Raw genomic sequence first — 19,696 nt, 5'->3', positions numbered from 1 at the left:
AACATTATACCAACATTATGCCAACATTATACCAACATTATGCCAACATTATACCAAGATCATGACAAAATTATACCTGAATCCTGAAGACTCATATCATATTCAGTTTCAAATAGTGAAAAAAACACATAGGATTAATTGTGTCTCAATTTCCTAAGTGGATGACACCATGCTTAACATCCATTGTATGAACACAACGGGAAATTACTTCAAGAATATCAGTATTTCTGAACAGGATATAGTTGATGTTCTATCAACTTTTACATTAACATGGTCAATTGACGGTTTAAGTCATACAATGTCGATAGAAACTTGCATGTCATTTAGTAAAATCGTTGATGGATTCGTGGTTCCATCATGTTGGAAAGAAGCCACTGTTTTGCCCCTATTTAAAAAGGAGTGAACAATTCTTTCAATGTAATTATTAAACTAAATCAATCATAAGGTGTGTCGGCAATGTGCTTGAACGTGTGCTCTGTTATAACATTAACAACTATTTAAACACAAATCAACTGTATAAAATCTGTCAGGCGTTTTACTATTCTTAAGTGCATCAACTTATTGACATATTTCGCGAAACATGTAAATCTGTTGACGATCAAAAACTTGACATGTATTGTTTATTGCGCTATTAGCAAGACTACCGACATGTCGAAAACGCATCACAAAGCATGGTGTTCTGGTTAAAATCTTTCACTGGTAAAAAATCTTTCATTTGTAACCGGTATTGCAACAAATATGTCTCAACAAGTATTTCTAACGTCGTCTTACTCAATTTTATATATATGTTTTAATACTTTTTGTTCAATAAGTACGTTTTAAGCAGTATTTATTTCTCACTTCGTGGTCTTGTTACCGATGCGACAACAGATCGCAGTAGAAATTTCGTTATCTCGCACGGTAATCCCGTGTTCTCGTATCGTGTTTTCGAAATCTCGCAATTATGTTTTCATCGGTTAAAAATGCGAGAACACGATTCGAGAACACAATCAAAATATGCAGTTCGGAATCTGGATCTCTCGATTTCGCACTTTTGAAATACTTATACATAAACAATATTTTTGTATATAAATGAAAAATTCGGAGTTCTTTAAGACTATAGGCAGTTAAATAAGTTACATATAGATAATTTGTTGATTTATACGTTCGATGGAATGAACTGATAATTACGGAATACTGTTAGTGCCATCGTGATTACACATTAAAATCCAAAGGGCAAGATTGCGAGAACGCGATAGTACGATGACGACAGTTCGACAATACGATGGCGATAATGCCATAGTACGATGGCGAGAATGCGAGAACGCGATAGTACGATAACAACAATGCGACAGTGCGACAATACGATGGCGACAGTGAGATAGTACGATGGCGACAATGCGATAGTCATATCGTACTGTCGCCAATATATCATCGCATTGTCGCCATCGTACTATCAAATTGTCGCCATCGTATTGTCGCACTGTCGTTATCGTATTGTCGCATTGTCGCCATCGTACCATCGCGTTCTCGCATTGTCGCCATCGTATTGTCGCACTGTCGTCATCGTATTGTCGCAATGTCGTCATCGTATTATCGCACTATCGCATTGTCGTATTGTCGTCATCGTACTATCGCACTGTCGCCATCGTATTGACGCAATGTCGACATCGTACTGCCGCATTGTCGTCATCTGGATTGTAATGTGTAACCACGATGGTCCTAACGGTATTCCGTACATAATAATTCCCTCTTATAGATTGTAGTAAATGTGCTAGGATGATGCTTTTAATTTTGCTTTACGATATGATAAATCATACTTTTACACTTGGAGACTTTTCTAACGCAACACGTAATCAAACCAATATAGATCCGTTATTTTACAACAGATTTTGTTAAAATTTCGACTCAGACTAATTTAACACATATCTAATGCGTCATGTAAAGTTTATTGAAATCAATGAACATTAAAATGTCAAACATAACAAATTAAAAAAAAATATCTGCAAAAGCAAAATTCTCAAAATCGTACAACGTACAATAATAATGTGAAAAGTACAACGCATTAACTTACAAGTCTTAATGACCGACCCGATTGCAATATTGCGCTCCTGAATATTCTACGATCATGTTTTGTTTTAATAGCGTGGGGATATTGTATTGATCTCCGCCGTCTGTCCGTCTGCCCTATCTCTTACTACAATATTAGCACCAGAACCTTGAAACTTACAAACGTGGCAGCTATGACCATGTGTGTTACGGTGCACTATTTGGAATTTTGATCTGACCACTAGGTCAAAAGTTATGGGTAAATAAATGGGTGAAGTGGGTAAAAATAATGATAATAACTTTTGACCCAGGGATCAGATCAAAATTCCAAATAGTGCACCGTCGCAAAAAATGCTCATAGCTACCAGGTGTGTAAGTTTCAATGTTCTAGTGCTAAAAATGAAGGAGGAGATGGAGCAAAATGCGGGTTAGGGTGGGGCCCAAAATTTTGTTTAAACATAACTTCTTCATACATTTACCAATTGACTTCAAATTAATACTGAGCATCTCTTATGACAACACGGTTTACATAACCCACCCCAGGACCATTGATAAAGGTAAAGGCAGCTTGGTTCCCGTCCTCTTTCAAATTTATCGAGAGGTCCACGGGTACTTCTTCCCCGTACCTAACCTTTTTTCGCACCCAAAATTGTTCGTACCAATTTTTTTTTCGTACCCAATTTTTTTTCGTTCCCAAATTTATTTTCATACCCCAATTTTCCCGCACCCCCAAATTTTTTATCGTACCCAAAATTGTTCGTACATATTTTGTTTTCGTACCCAATTTTGTTTTCGTACCCAAATTTTTTTTCGCACCCAATTTTTTTTCGTATCAAAATATTTGAGTACCCTATATTTTTTCGTACCCAAATTGTTTTTTGTACCAGACTTTTTTTCGTACCTATTTTTTCGTACCCAATTTTTCGTACCCAATCTGTTTTCGTACCCATTTTTTTGCATTTTTTCGTACCAAACTTGTTCGTACCCAAACTTTTTTTGTACCAAAAATTTTCGTACCCACATACACAATTGTGTTGATGTAGATAAACTTAAATTGATGCTTTTATATCCATCCTCTTCAAAAGCAACGTCACACCAGTACTGTCAGTACTTTGAATCTTATTTGTCATGGATTATCCCCACGCTCCAAATTGGAGCGGATGGATTGTATGGTTATCTCCTCCGTCTGTCCGTCCCACTATCTCGTCCTACACTTTTAGCACTAGAACCTTGAAACTTAAACACATGGTAGCTATGAGCATATGCGCGACAGTGCACTATTTGGAATTTTAATCTGACCCCAGGGTCAAAGGTTATGGGGATGAGGCCGGGTCAGATATTTTCCCTTATTTTTTAGGTTATTTTACATAAACTTCTTCATTTCTACACCGATTCACTTCTAATTGATACTTTTCTTCTCTTATGACAATACGGTCAATCCTAACTATGCATGGCACCATTACCAACCCTGAGGCGTCCCGCTCACGTAGACCACGACCACCCAAAATTTTGTTTTAACATAATTTCTTCATTTATTCGCCATTTGAATTCAAATTAAAGGGGCCTTTTCACAGATTTTGGCATTTTTTAACTTATTCATTAAATGCTTTATATCGATAAATGTAAACATTGGATCGTAAAAGCTCCAGTAAAAAATCAAGAATAAAATTTAAAAAAGGAAAAGAACATTGCCCGGACCAGGTTTCGAACCAGTGACCCCTGGAGTCCTGACAGAGTCCTGAAGTAAAAACGCTTTAGCCTACTGAGTTATTCCGCCGAGTACATATATTTGACGTATTTTATACCTTATATAAGCAATCTTCGTAGTTTCACAAAATTTAACGACAAAAACAGAACTCTCCAAATTATTCAATCGTTTCGCGGTGCAACGCTTTATAATTTTTAGGTTTAAAAATCGTCAAAAGATGCATATAATGGCTATATTAGACCATGGTTAATGTTCAGTATTACTGTTTCCTCACAAATATCATAACTAAAACGAAAATTTGCGAATCTGAAACAACTTTTTTTCAATTTTGTCAATTTACCAAAGCGTGAAAAGATCCCTTTAATACTGAACATCTCTTGTGACAACACGGTCTTTCTCGACCATCAATGTCCACATAACCCACCCGGGGCCCCACCAAAATAGGCCTTGCCCGCCCAAAATAGCCTTTTATTATAACATCCATGCGACGTGGGGGATACGCTGCGGCCTCTTCCGCACCATTTCTAGTTAATGTTATGTTTTCCTGGTTTAAAAACCCACATAGAACGATGAAATTCAAATGAAACTGGAAATACCGGTATATAGCGTTTTACTACACTTAATTACTTTTCTAACGCAACATTTTTTCAAACCTAAATATCTCAGTAATGACTAAATATTATGATTTAAAAGTGATAATGTATGTGATCATTATTCTACAATATGTGCATACAAACGAAATAAATCATTCGTTTGTGACGATCGGATGCTTTAGATAGTGTGGAATGTAGCCTGCAATATGCCGATTGCGCGGTTGAGCTCCAAGTTTTATACGCGACATTTTGATTTTAAAATTAATTTTATGTTTTCCTGTTTATGTTATCAACCCACCTTAAATGAATAAATTCAAATAAAATAAAAATCATATCGCGTTTCAACATTTCCACGTGCAAAAAGATAAAACCACACCTACCTCACATGAAAAAAGCGATTGTCTAAAATGAATGATTGTATCGTTATTTTGCAAAGAATAAAGTCAACTGATTACATGTGCAATTTAAAAAAAAATCTTAACTCACTTTTGAGGTATTCAAGTTTGAAAAGTGTTGCGTTAGAAAAGTCTCCCCGTGTATACGTCGTTCGTTGAGTATTCAGCACTTGATTCTAGTAGCACACTAATATTCACGGACTTGTTCGCATATGTTGTTTATTTACAACACTTTAATAAAAAAAAAAAATAGCAAAAATAACTTTTGATGAAAATCTGCCTAGACCGATATTCAAAAGCACAAAACAACTCGTACCACTGAACATTTCATGCTGTTCTCAATCGCTTTATTTCAAATACACTTTCTTTACAAACTATAACGATCAAGCGGTTACAATGACACGATGAGAGATCGAATTAGTTATATCGTAATTTCGCATCGCTGTTTCGCAAGCTCGCATCGTTTTATCACGATTTTGCATCGTGATTTCGTTACGTCACCTCGTAATTGTTTACCCTCGTGTATTGTTATTTTGCGTTCTCACCCTTTTAAATCGCTAGTGCGAAATCACGATGCGATGGGCAGAGATAATGATGCGAAGGTGCGAGAATAGGATGCATGATCGCAAAATTACGACGCGCGGTAGGGAGAACACGATGCTACATTTATATCATGCTCTCACATCGTGTTCTCTCATTTTCGACATTGAGAAGTGTAATTATAACGCTAAATACGAATACACAAGATAACGATGCGACGAAGATCGCAATCGTACTATTAAAGTAACATTACTATTCAAAATCAACGCAATTTTCGTACAATTATTCGTAAAATAAACTTAATCAATTAAAAATCAGTGTTCCTTACGGCTATTGCCGAAAATTTCAACGTCAGATGTGGTCTGGTAAAATAGATGTTTGTAGATACAAAATGCTCGATTTTATTATTGTTTTGCATATCTATAAATACGACACATGAACACTAAAATGGTGTTCGTGTGTCGTATGAATAGATATATTCGCGGTAATTAATTGTGGCCACAAATAAATAAAAAAGAGCATTTTGTATCTACAAAAATCTATGTAATCATACCACATCTAGCGTTGAAATTTTGGCTATTGCTATAAGGAACACTGATTGTTAAGGTGTTAACTTTATTTTACGAAATACTTAACGAAATTTTCGTTGATTTTGAGCGTTATAGAGACTTTAATGCCGCGATCTTTCTTTTTATGTTCGCCCTCTCGAATTGTAATCTCGTGATTTAACATCGTTTTTCTACACAAAGGCGCAAGCAAGCAGCATTGTTTAGTGCCAATACAAGTGATTTTTAAATCCGAGGTTCGAAATAAGTATACAGCTGTTATTAAATTGTATTCTATACCCGATGTCTGTGTCGTTTATGAGAACTGATTGCGCGAGTATGTTAATGGCAATTTTTCAGTGTTGAACATGTAATATTCCGTTGATGTTTTTTTCCTAAATATTTGAAAATAATATTGCTGAGTATATGTTTTCCCATCATAAAATGAAGTACGCATGCTAGAATTGTATACGTATAAACCTTAAGATATATTGTATTTTTGTATTCTTTGGGATTTATCATTTTAGCTGGAGGGTCTTCGGTTTTCAGAGAAGTAAGACCAGCCAATGCATTAAAAATTAACAACACATTTGCAATATGGACCAATGTGCTTTTTTATGAGTAAGTGTGTATATCACTCCTGTTAGAAATTCGAGTTATTTAATTTTGAACTGAAATTATAAATTCTTTGTTATATGATGGTATACAATTGTTGAATTACGTACAAGTCAGTATTATGTTTGTATTTTGATTATCTTATAACCTTATTTGGAAGTAACCTTTTTACGTGTTATGGGCATTATAAAATAACGTTGTCACAACTTTATTCATAACGCTACAACACAGTTTTTTACAACACTTTTATGCCAACTGAGTAAGTCTTCGCAAACTATTTTTTTATTATCCCAAAACATCAGTAACAACAAAGAACAGCAATAGCAAATAATATGTGCGCACATTTGTAGAAACGTCTGATTTTACGAGCTAATTAGCCGTCATAAACGTGACACAGCCAAATCAGACAGGTCGTTTATTCACGTCACAAATGACATTTGTATTTTGCGGGGACACTTTCACTATCTCGGGGGTCCTTGCGTGTCCTGTCATTGCTAACAAATGTTTAAACGTAGCCTTTATTGATAAGTGAAAGATGTATTGACTTGTGCTATAAAAACTTGCGTTCATAAATGTGATCGACTGATCTTTTTAAGAACCATATGGAATTTGTTTGATAATACTACGCATTTTATATTTATTTTAATGACAAATGAATCTGCGCATAAATTCAGGTGAAAATTGAAAATAAAAGTGTCTTGTTCTGTGAAAGCTGGTCATAATGCATGTGCGAAAAAGTGTCATCCCAGATTAGCTTGTGCAGTCCGCACATGCTAATCAGGGACGACACTTTTCGCCTAAACTTGATTTTCGGTAAGGAGGGACTTCCTTGAAACTAAAAAAACCAAAACAGCGGAAAGTGTCGTCCCTGATAAGTCTGTGCAGACTGCACAGGCTAATCTGGGACGACACTTTACGCACATGCATTTCGCCCAATTTTATCAGAACAAGACACAAATGTGCATTCAACATTTAAGTGAGATTAAGATAATAGTATAATTTATACTAAGTTTTTTTTTTAAATCTAATAACTGGTTGCTGTGTCATTTTTCTTTCGAAAATGCAAACTTTATCTAAATAGAGAAAACGTTATTTAATAACAAGTGACAAATTGACAATGTGGTGATGAGACAAAATGATGCGCCAGTATGTCTGGTCGGTATTTAAGAAAGTAATATATGGTTTACAGAACACCATCAAGAGTGTCGTTTTATAGTTGATAAAAATATCAACAATTAGTGAAAGTAATAATATAATACAATGTGTATAACATATTTCAGATGGAAATAAGCGCGGTACATGGATTTTGTGCGAGTATTTGCAAATACGATGAAATATGAATTTTGTGATAAACTCTTCAGATCATGATTTATGGTGTGTATATGAGTCGTGTTCTGTAAAAACTGGGCATAATACATTTGCGTTTAGTGTCGTCCCAGATTAGCATGTGCAGTACGCACATGCTAATCAGGGACGACACTTTCCACTTTTATGACATTTTTCGTTTAAATGAAGTCTCTTCTTAGCAAAAATCCAATTTAGGCGAAAAGTGTCGTCCCTGGTTAGCCTGTGCAGACTGCACAGGGTGAGGCTTATTTGGGACGACACTTTACGCACATGCATTATGCCCGGTTTTCTCAGAACACGGCTCATATGTAAAATATATGTTCGAAAAAATGTGGAATATGTGTACAATACTTTTGTGACCGGAGTGTGTTTCGTTTTATAAATACATGTCAAACATACTCTAAAAAATTTACCGTAAACCAGGTAAAATAAATATGAAATTTATTGAAAGTCACGACACATCTGCAACACATGAAATGAACTGCAGCGACGTCTATTTTAACTGTTTTTACACATGTAATTATTTGATCCTACGGTGCGCCTTTATGTGGTACCTTTTTTCAAATATGTGATAACGTGATATCAGTCTTGTTTTACATGCGACATTCTGTGTGCTGTGATTACATACTCTTATAGTATAATGGTTGTCGCAATGAAAGTTTTCAAATACAGGAGCTCGTAGGGTAGCGTGCGTCGCTTGAATACATTTGTTATTATGTTCAAACACGGTGAAGCCTAACGCTTATTGGGTTACTTCATACTATGTCGTTGCTACTGCATTTTGTTATATTGTCGACCATGATCTCATCTCTCGTCGAAGGGTCGCCAAGAGCAGGTAATATTATATTATATATTTATGTAAATTTACTGGTAACCGTTGGTTTCGTTTTCTTAATATGGACAAGTTGCTTTAAAGGGATCTTTTCACGCTTTGGTAAATTGACAAAATTGAAAAAAGTTGTTTCAGATTCGCAAATTTTCGTTTTAGTTATGATATAAGTGAGGAAACAGTAATACTGAACATTTACCATGCTCTAATATAGCCATTATATGCATCTTTTGACGATTTTAAAACCTAAAAATTATAAAGCGTTGCAACGCGAAACGATTGAATAATTTGGAGAGTTCTGTTTTGGTCGTTAAATTGTGTGCAACTACGAAGATTGCTTATATAAGGTATAAAATACGTCATGTCTGTATACTCGGCGGAATAGCTCAGTAGGCTTGAGCATTTTTACTTCAGGACTCTGGCAGGACTCCAGGGGTCACTGGTTCGAAACCTGCTCCGGCAATGTTCTTTTCCTTTTTTAAATTTTATTCTTGATTTTTTACTGGAGCTTTTACGATTCAATGTTTACATTTATCAATATAAAGCATTTAATGAATAAAATTAAAAAATGCCAAAATCTGTGAAAAGGCCCCTTTAAAGTAGAACTTCATGTGCTGTCGCATATTTTAAGGTTCCGTAGTGTTACATCTTTCATTATTCATTAATTGACCTTAGATAATGTATGACCATGCATTTGCCGGTGGTAATTTTCACTTCATCAATTGATTTTACGATTTAAGCTCATTTCAGTTAAAATGAATATTCCTGAACGTTTTTGTCAGTGTTTTGATTTTGTGTCTGCTTTTACAAACCCCAAATATAATATGGTTTATTTAATGAAAGATTTTAAATTTGCCATTTTTTTCTATAGATAAACAGCAATGTTGAATTATGATGCTTAGGAATTTAACAGCGAATCATTTCATACGCATTTGAACGACATATAATTGTTTATTGACCGATTATCACGAGAATGCAAAAGAGAGGTTCGATTCTGTTTGTTTGTTTGTTTGCTAATAATTCTTTTATTTGATGCTGTTTTCTAGATAATAAACGACATTTGGAAGAAATTAGCCAATTCTTATTAAATGGGAGACTCTCTAAAGAAGTCAACGAAAGCCAAGTTTAACCGTTCTGTACCTACCGTAATCTTAATGGCGAAGTTTGACAATGATTTTTAGCGTTCAGATTCCTATTTCGTAGAAATAACCATTCATATCAGCTCTATCAAATATTTGGTTAACCCTATGAGAACAACAATACAATAGTGAAGCGTAATAACAGGACCTTCTTACTGCTTGCTTACCAACACTAGTTGTTTATTTGCCTCAAGCAATATCAGTGACTAACCTGTTAGAATTGTTCTTTTCTCAAAAGGCGCTATTAATTTTGTTATCATTTGAACAATTCGGTTGCGAAGATGAATTGTCATCGTGTATTTACTTAGTACATTTATCTCATTATAATTAAATACATGCAGTTTGAGCGTGGCGATAGTCATAGTCTTCCGTCTGCAAAGCACAAACATGCATCTCGCTTTTTAATGAGCTCCTCTGCTAGACTGATATGAATGCAGCATTATTAATCCATTTACGCCTAGTAGATTCTCCCATCCTTCTAAATTGGATCAATTTATTTCCAAAATTAGGGATGTGTAGTATATTTATTTCTATATTTAGAATATTTCTCACAGAAATTCCTTTAAGCAAACAGCGAAGACCCTGATGAGACGCCGCATCATGCGGCGTCTTATCTGGGTCTACGCTGTTTGCCAATGTCTTTTTTCTGGACGCTAGGCATAAATGGGTAAAGCGTTAGAAGGAACTTTTTATAAAGGGAATCGGTGCACTAGTCTTATTTGATTAGCTATGGCCATGTTATGTTTCATTTGCGTATCGAATGTCGTTCGTCGAATTAATTATATTATTCATATTTTTTGCAAACTATAAAAGCGGCAATTTCTCACCGTGCAACGGTTTGAGTTTTCACGGCCGTAAATCACGCGCGCCACCTCTTTTTTGAGATGCATTAATAAATAAGCCAATGCTACTTCCGAGGTGGCGCTCAGGTCCGTATGTTTTTTAATTTAACGGATAATTTTACAGGGTGATTAGGTTTTATATGTTTTTCTAACATATTTAAAATTGTTTTAAAAATCGGCCAATGTAGTGCGATACAGCGATTATAAATTCAACCAAAGATGTACAGAAACATGCAATCACACGCCATTAGGAAATGTGAGGACCTTTATAAGTTATGGTAGATTTCGTAAACGTAAATCGATGTCTTTTGCCTGTGTGACGAGCAAATTCCCAGACAATTAAATCGCTCATTAAAACAGTTGCTTTGAACCTGTAAAATTAATGCGTACAAAAAAAATCGGCTTATAGCCGATCTAATAGATAAATTTGCATTTAAAAAAAAGAGAAAGAGTCAAAGCCAAGGAGGTGGCGCTCAGATTTGGTGGTGGCGCCAATGCACATTTATAGCTACCGGTATTGTAAAGTGATATAGTTTATGTTATGGTTTCTATTATGTGAACACGACTTACGTTATATATTTTATTATAAGTTGAAATCTTCAGTAAATTTGAGTCGCGTGCGTTTTTAATTAGAACAAGTAGTTTTCTTATAATGCCGTGATGGCTTTAAACGTTCATCTTTGTAAGATAAGAACATTTAACGTGTATTATACAAAAACCTTAACGGAAAGGACCGAGCTATCTTCATTTTTTGCAGTTGATCGTAAGAAAAACTACTTATATGAGCCTATAAGATTCGTTGACATTGGCTTTTTAGTGAATTTAGTATTTGGATTAAGGGACACAAATCATCGTTTTAACAAGAAGTTATATCTTATATTTATTTCGTGAATTACCATACTGTATACAACTATTGCGGTCGGTGAATTATTTTGATAATGTCGAACATCAAGTTATTGGTTTTATTACAATTTTGGGCATATATCTTACAGTATGCTGTATTCATGCTGGTGACTCCTTAATTGAGTTGATCACTTATATTATGTTCTGAAAGGGTTTTTGCCTTCGTATGTACGTTGAAATATAAATTAAATATAACACATAAAATATATAACAAATAGCGTTATCTACCAAATGTACGTCATGTGATAATGCCATTGCGATACGACTGTAAATGTATACATCCTGCATTGGCGCCACCTCGTATCATTAGCGCCACCTCCTAAGCATTGGCTCCATCTCATTTGGAAAAATGCAAAATTATCTACTACGTCGGAAAGAAGCCAATATTTTTGTGTATGCAGCATCTAACGTATGTTGTACGCAATCGTTTGATGCCGTAAGGGATTTAATTGGGTGGAAATTTTCACGTCGCACGGTAAAAACACATAAAGGTTCTCATGTTTTTAAATGGGTTGAGAATGTATATTTTTGTAAATTGAAGAATGAATTAATCTTCGCTGAATCGCACTACATTGCCCGATTTAAAAAATAATGTGAAATATGTTGAAAAAAGCATATTAAACCTAATCACCATGTAAAATTATCCATGAAATGTCAAAACATCCGAGTCTTAGCGCCACCTCGAAAGTTACATTGGCTCATATATTAATGCACCTCAAAAAAGAGGTGGCGCGCGTGATTAACGGCCGTGGTTTTGTTTTTCTACCTTTTAGATGGATCTGTGTGGATATTAAGCAAGCATACATTATGTCCTCCCAGGGAAGTCATCAATATTGAAATGAAATCCACGACTCCCTACGAAAGAAAACTGAACAAGAAATTACGGTGCTTAATCGCAGATAAAAATTACGATACATTGCCTCGAGGACAAGTGCATTTCAATAAGGTAAATGGTATAAGCAGTTAACAAAAATGATCAATAATGAAAATTGAAACGGGCATAGGATGAAGATAGTTACAATCTTAAACTTAAAAAAAATAAATACATGAATTTGTTGCTCGTAGTGTAAGGCATAAACAATAACTATTACGTCTGCGAACGTCGCCCGCATGGAGGAATCTAAATATAAAGCAATGCTATGTTTACGTACCTTAAAACATAGAATGAACTTATAAAACTTTGTTGTGTTAAAAAAAAACGTGAAATGCATTTAAAATACCGATAAAATATGATATATCAGAAGGAATTCTGTAAAAGTTAGAATCGACATTTTAATGGTACACGTGTAATTTTAATGGAGTTGTAAACACCGATAAAAATCAAGAGGGTGTCGGAACTCACAGCTGTTGGCACAATGATCTACTTGTGCAAATGATCTACTTGTGCTAACACAGCGTATTACGAAAAGGAATATTTCAACATCATTACTAAAACATGTTATGAACATTTGTTGTAACAAAGCATTGGTAAATCATTAAAACAAACACGACACTTGACGCGCATAAGCATTTTGTTCACGTGACTGGCGACTTGATGATGCTATGGTAATGTACGTCGACACCGCAATTACGCTATATTAAGCTCGATGTCGAGCGTGAAACACAAGTACGTTTCAGATTTACGACAAAGCTTAATTTATGAACAAAGACAAAAATGTTCTGACACGAGACAATTTTTTAAATTTTGTTATCATCAGCTAAAGGAAGAGCGCATCAAACCACCAGGATCATGATAATTGGTGACAGCGAGTATATTTTGTTGTTGTTTGTGTCACTATTAATATTTCACCTTATGCTCACTCTGTCATGAAAGCGTGACAAAATTTGCATAAATAAATAATGTCCGTTGTCTTTGCGCCTTTAACGAAAAAGGATGGGAGTTGTTATTCGGCCAGCGCATGTATTGTTTAATCTCTGAAAACTGTATACATGTATATCCAAATTGTATAAAGGTGACGCTCTATTATAAAACAAGGCGTTAAAAAAGTACCGATTCAAATCGCATGTAGTGGACGAAAACCAATACATATATATTTATCTTATTTTGTTTTGCAGTTGAGAACCTCCTCATTCGCATGTGATTCAAATGACGCACACTTTGCCATCACTTGTAACGAACGAACTTTAGAAAAACTGGTAAGAACTTGTAATTGTCAGGTTATTTATTAATAATTATATAGAAATTCATTTCGTTACTACGCGAAGAGATCTGACTGAGTTGAAGCATAGCAAATCTCTACCGTCATAAACATGTTATGATTATCGAATACACTATTCCTTTATTTCTTAACGGTTTTCATTAGTTATTGTCTATTTTAATTTAATTCTTTTAATGCAAAATATATATTAAAGGTCCGATTATGCTTACAATTGACCTGGTATACATGAATAAGGAAAAGTTGCAATAAATCTGGAATTTCATCCAGATTTGGAAGAATGTTACATCTGATGACAGTGGTTACTGTCAATCTATATGGATGGCAACCACTGCCTAAACAGGAACATTCCCGCCTGGGTAAAAAGCGCCATTTTGTTGTTTCGGGAGTTATCATCCTTTCGCGACGAGGGCTGCCTAAAATTTAAACTTAAGCACAATTTCAATCCTTCATTAAAGAAAGAACAATTGTAGTCACGTGATATTTTCGACTTGCAGACGGGTATTATTCTGGTAGAGGGGGATGAGTTCGTGGCCACTACCACCGGCCTCCTAGCCATCAATAACAACAGCCCGATAGAGATAATGCTGATACTGGAAAAGATTTCAGAGCCGCATTTTGCACACGATTACGTCCGATCGGGTAAGGCTAAGATAAGACGCAAATAAAGATACATTTAACAATTTGGCACTTTTCGGAAAATTTGTGAAGGTGGATATAAACATGTGTTAATATAACTACTGTCTTGTTCACAGATTTTCGTATGTTTGAAAATGTATCATTAAGTATATTTGATACAAAATACTATAGTATTCGGAATTATCTATAATGCATCTAACAAATTAATATAAAGAAAAAAGCATTCTATGCGAGTAAAAGCTGTGGACTTAGGCATAAAATCTAAAGCACCACCGCTTTGCCGACGACACTTAAACGAGCATGCATTAAAACTCCTTTTCACATACATGTAGCACGGCTCACATCTATTTGCATTTCATAACGTTGTCGTGCTCCGACAGCAAAATCTGGAAAACACATTTGCGCCGTTTTATGTGGCTCGTAATCGGCAACGCAGGTTTTGTAAATCATGTCGGCTCTTTACTCGTTCATAAATGAAACAAAGTATTAAATATTTGATGGTGACACTCTGCAAGTACACATCCCTTTTCTACGCTCTATGCATTAGGTACCTTTTAAGATCTTTCACCTGTACCACACGAGTAAGAACGTCATATGCACTATAATACATGCATTCGCATTTTCCTTCAGCAAAATCAAGAGTTGTCGAAACGAGCATCTCTCCATTCACGTCCCGTGTACGGCGATCGAGTGACGTCATTCACGACGTAGCCACGTTTGGGATTGAAATATTGGCCGTAGTAGACAGAAACATATTTAAGAAGTGAGATTTGATTTTTTCCCCATAAAAACCGGAATTATGTTGCTTTTAGCTTTTGTTACCAATTTCTGCTTCGGTCGTTTAATATTTCGTGCGTATGATATACTCACCCCAGGAAATCCGATACCTTGTGATCAGCGTGATACCAATCTAGCAGCTTTGTAAACTTTAGCGTGAACTGACATAGGGTTAGTAAATTGGAAAAAAAAATCAAAGTCCAATTTCAAACAAACATAGTTTCTGGAGAAACCCTGCTGAGAGGTTATGGCAGACATGTGTAAGTTTGTATAAATCCTTGAATTATTGTAGTGGCTTGCAAATTAAAGCAGTTTTTCTACCCTAAATGCCTGAAAATGGCCAATTTTGCCCGATCTTCCACTTCAGGGAGTCACATTTCGCTTCTTTTAAAGAAAATTTGTTAGGATTTTTTCTACATGTAGGCCAATACCTTTGTAATCAATGTTAATACACAGTTGTTAGAAATTGGACTTTGATTTTTTTTTCCAATTTTCTTACCCTATGTCAGTTCACGCTATAGTTGACAAAGCTGCTCGATTGGTATCACGCTGATCACAAGGTATCGGGTTTCCTGGGGTGATACTGCGCTTAATAAACTTTTTATAATAAATTTCAGGGAAATAACTTTTAATCGATATTTACATTTAAAATCATAATATCATATACATTTTTTGTTATTTTCGAGATAAATTAAGAATTTGAAACATTGTATTGCATGTTTTCATCGTCAACTGTGCTCTTTGTGTATTTACTTGGAGTAAAAGTGGGCTAGCACAATTACACGAGTTTGCCTAAACTAGAGTAGCTTAAAAGTTAAATTATAAACACACACAAACTTAATACAAGAGTATGTACACATACATAAAAATCCACGTGTTCAAATACAAATTGTCTGCCATTTTACTTGGGATGAAACTGAAAGTCCTTTACTGTAATTTATCGGAGTGTATTTTCCTGTGTCCAAGATGGCTGGCTTATGTTCGAGGACAAGACGCGACTGACAGAATGGCGGCAGCGGAAAGGGAAATACACGAGTACTACATGCACGTGATTCATGGGGTGAGCACGAATTCACAGGGTCATGATCGAGCACTTGCGCCTGTTTTTATACGTAGATTCGAATACATGAACATGTATATCAGAGCTAAATAATGGCTGTCCGGATTCTCCAGCTTCCCTCACACCGCAAGTTCACTCCTAAGCTGACACTCGTTCAGTAACAACTAAGGAGCTGGGCATGGTCAACTTTCGAGAATCCAGTAATTTAACCCATTTATGCCTAGCGTCTTGAAAAAAGACCTTGGCAAACAGCGTAGACCCAGATGAGACGCCGCATGATGTGGCGTCTCATCAGGGTCTGCGCTGTTTGCTTAAAGGAATTTCTGTAAGATATATTCTAAATAAAGAAATAAATATACTAGACATCCCTTATTTTGGAAATAAATTGATCCAATTTAGAAGGATGGGAGAGTCGACTAGGCATGAATGGGTTAATTAGGTAGAAGTGCTGGGACACACACTGGGTCCACACATAATGTAGTCTGATTACACACACAGATTAGATCAATAATGTCCGGTTAGCACAGTGGCTGGTACACGCGCTTCTCACCTTGGCCACCCGTGTTCAATCCCAATTTCCGTTGAATGAGAGATTTGTTGATGGTCACCATACCGAAAAAGTAGGGTTGCATCCGGGTACTCCGGTTTCTCAAGCTTATCAGCTTTCTTGTTTAACAAGTGTGTAGTTCAAAACTGCAGACATTCGCCGCGCAATTTTATTGGCGTTGTTAACCCATTTATGCCTGGCGTCTAGAAAAAAAGGCCTTGGCAAACAGCGTAGACCCAGATGAGACGCCCGCATGATGCTGCGTCTCATCAGGGTCTGCGCTGATTGCTTTAAGGAATTTTTGTAAGAAATATACTAAATATAGAAATAAATATACTAGACATCCCTAATTTTGAAAATAAATTGATCCAATTTAGAAGGATGGGAGAGTCCACTAGGCATAAATGGGTTAAACTCATCATGTTCACACATATCTGAAGGGCAACAATTTACATAATTTGATATTGATCGTCTCCCTGAATGGAGATTTACAATGACCCGAAAATTGAACTTATTACTCCTCAGATAAATATACTATATAATATATTATCACTTGAAAAAGAGGAGACAAATATTTTCATGAACACTTGTTGTCATGCATCTTATACTTACCTAAGAAATGCAAGTGTTAAGCATTATCGCGTGAGAACATTGCACATTTTGTATCTTCTCAATTTCAATTTTAACCCATTTATTCCTAATGGACTCTCTGATCCTTCTTAATTGGATCAATTTATTTCCAAAATTAGGGATGTTTAGAATATTTATTTCTATATTTAGAATATTTCTTACAGAAATTCCTTTAAGCAAACAGCGCAGACACTGATGAGACGCCGCATCATGCGGCGTCTCATCTGGGTCTACGCTGTTTGCCAACGCCTTTTTCTCTAGACGCTAGGCATAAATGGGTTAAGGTTTTTGACAGATCTAATTAAACGTTATCTCGTGAACATGATGCATTTCCACTGCGTTCAGCTCAATGTGTCAATATGTTTCATTTACTTCAATTTTGGAATACTATAAACTTATCAACAGTGAAATGTCATGTACTCGATATATCTCACTGGTGATTATTTCAAATATTTAAATACATGTACAGCAAATCAAAATGAATTTGTTATACCCTTTACGTACTTTTGTATTTTTAAGGTTGATCTCAGATATAAGAATATCGGGTTTTCTGACTATCAGATCTCAGTAAGACTGGCTGGAATCTACATTCTCAAGGTGAGCACTATCACGTGTTACTGTACGTTGATTGCAATAAGGACAATCTTTTATATTCGTATTTTTTTAACGTTAGAAACCTACTTAAATGTTCGACAAAATACATAGAATATACAAACAAAATAAGTATTGTAGAACTCAACACACTTTCTCAATGAATATGTAACGCTACTATAATTGGCATCACTCTATCACATTCTTAAGTCATGTCCGGAATTTAAAAAAATCTTGCAACGCGTATATGTGGACATGGAACAAAAATAACCACGAACTACACTTGATTAATTACTTAACAATAAAACCCATCGTATAGGACGATATATTGTTGAGCGGTGGAAACGCGACTTACCTGGGGTCCTTCGGAAACAGCAGAGACGCTAACATGGCGCTGGCTGACTTCCGGTCATGGCTCAACCAATCAGAACACTTGCCGGCCCACGACCACGCTATACTGTTTACTGGGTATTGTTGTTATATTAGGTTATATTTTAAACTCCAATCATTTACGGTCAGTAACCGCGGCCACTACCTTTTTTGGATCCAATAATACTTTCTATTTGCAACAGAGAATACAGCTCTTGGTACTGCTATAGATTCACTAATAAGAGCATTTCAATAATTTCCTGATTATTGAAGAACATAAAACACCATATGAACGCAAACCGATGCCACCTCGTGTTCATTTTGCAAAAATATAACACGATAACTGCCTGTCTATTAATGTAGTAGTTTGGCTTCCCAATGCTCTACACTCATCGTATTATGGTTAGTTATTTATAAATATATAACTGATATATTCATATTGCAGATATGATTTGTATTCGGCAAATGATGATGGGAAGAGACTAAACCATACATCAGGTACAGTAAGTTTGAAAAAAAACGTATTATTTTATGCTTTCCGATTGTTTATAGAAACATATCAATGAATTAAAACTGATAATTTCACTGTTTCAAACAGTAAAAATTATCAGTAAAGATTATCGCTAATTTTCACTGTTTGATGTGAAATGACGTAATTTTTTTGACGAAATGACGTCATTATTTCAGCGAAATTCTTTAGTTAAACTCTTTAACAATGTATATAAACTGTGAAAATAAGCATAAAATAAAAAGAAAATTTGTTGGATTCGGTGGAATATCGATTTTAATTCACGAGTGATCATAGAAAATAATATTTTCGCGAGTGGCGCATCGTGATCATAGAAAATATATATTTTCACTTGTGGCTGCGCCACTCGTGTAAATATTATTTTCTATGATCACTCGTGAATTTAAATCGATAATCCACCGAATCCAACAAATATCCTCTATATATTCGCAGTATCTAAAAGCAACATGTGTATGTAGCCGAATGTATATGCGGCATTTCACAGCATATGTGCTTAGTTACTAAATTATCGTTCTTTATATTATGGTGGTGTTCTGTAAAAAAGGGATTTCATGCATGTTCGCAGTGTTCGCACAGGCTAATCAAGGGCAACACCTTCCGCTTGTTTGATTCATTATGTTTAAAGAAATTCTCTTCTTAGCAAAAATACTGTTTCGGCGAAAAGTATCGTCCCTGATTAGCCTGTGCGGACTGCATGGGCTATTCTATTCTGGGACGTCACTTTACTCACATTCATTAACCCCCTTTTCACAGAGCACGACTCTTTTGTAAAAACATTCAAACAGGTTGCACGTAATGTTAAAACGTGTGTGTAAACGTCTTCCAAAGATAACCATTCATTCAAGCATACGTATCCTTGATGTGCATAATATAGACATTTATGGAAAGGTTTTCTAACTCGCTTAGCTTAGAGA

At 35.4% G+C, this 19,696-nt stretch overlaps 1 protein-coding gene across 1 annotated transcript in view; it reads left to right on the top strand.

Moving 5' to 3' along the window:
- Positions 1–12,275: 12,275 nt before the first annotated feature.
- LOC127872240 (A disintegrin and metalloproteinase with thrombospondin motifs 5-like) overlaps positions 12,276–19,696 on the top strand; it is a 33,994-nt gene continuing 26,573 nt past the window's right edge. The window contains exons 1-8 of the mRNA XM_052415574.1: positions 12,276–12,430; positions 13,540–13,620; positions 14,138–14,282; positions 14,910–15,042; positions 16,023–16,116; positions 17,813–17,890; positions 18,204–18,352; positions 18,699–18,751. Of these exons, the coding sequence (XP_052271534.1) occupies positions 12,323–12,430; positions 13,540–13,620; positions 14,138–14,282; positions 14,910–15,042; positions 16,023–16,116; positions 17,813–17,890; positions 18,204–18,352; positions 18,699–18,751 (841 nt within the window). The 5' untranslated portion in view covers positions 12,276–12,322. The remainder of the gene's footprint in view (positions 12,431–13,539; positions 13,621–14,137; positions 14,283–14,909; positions 15,043–16,022; positions 16,117–17,812; positions 17,891–18,203; positions 18,353–18,698; positions 18,752–19,696) is intronic.

Source organism: Dreissena polymorpha, chromosome 1 (genome assembly GCF_020536995.1).
Source record: "Dreissena polymorpha isolate Duluth1 chromosome 1, UMN_Dpol_1.0, whole genome shotgun sequence".
NCBI classification, from domain to species: Eukaryota; Metazoa; Mollusca; class Bivalvia; order Myida; family Dreissenidae; genus Dreissena; species Dreissena polymorpha.
This window is presented reverse-complemented; position numbering and strand designations above follow the sequence as displayed.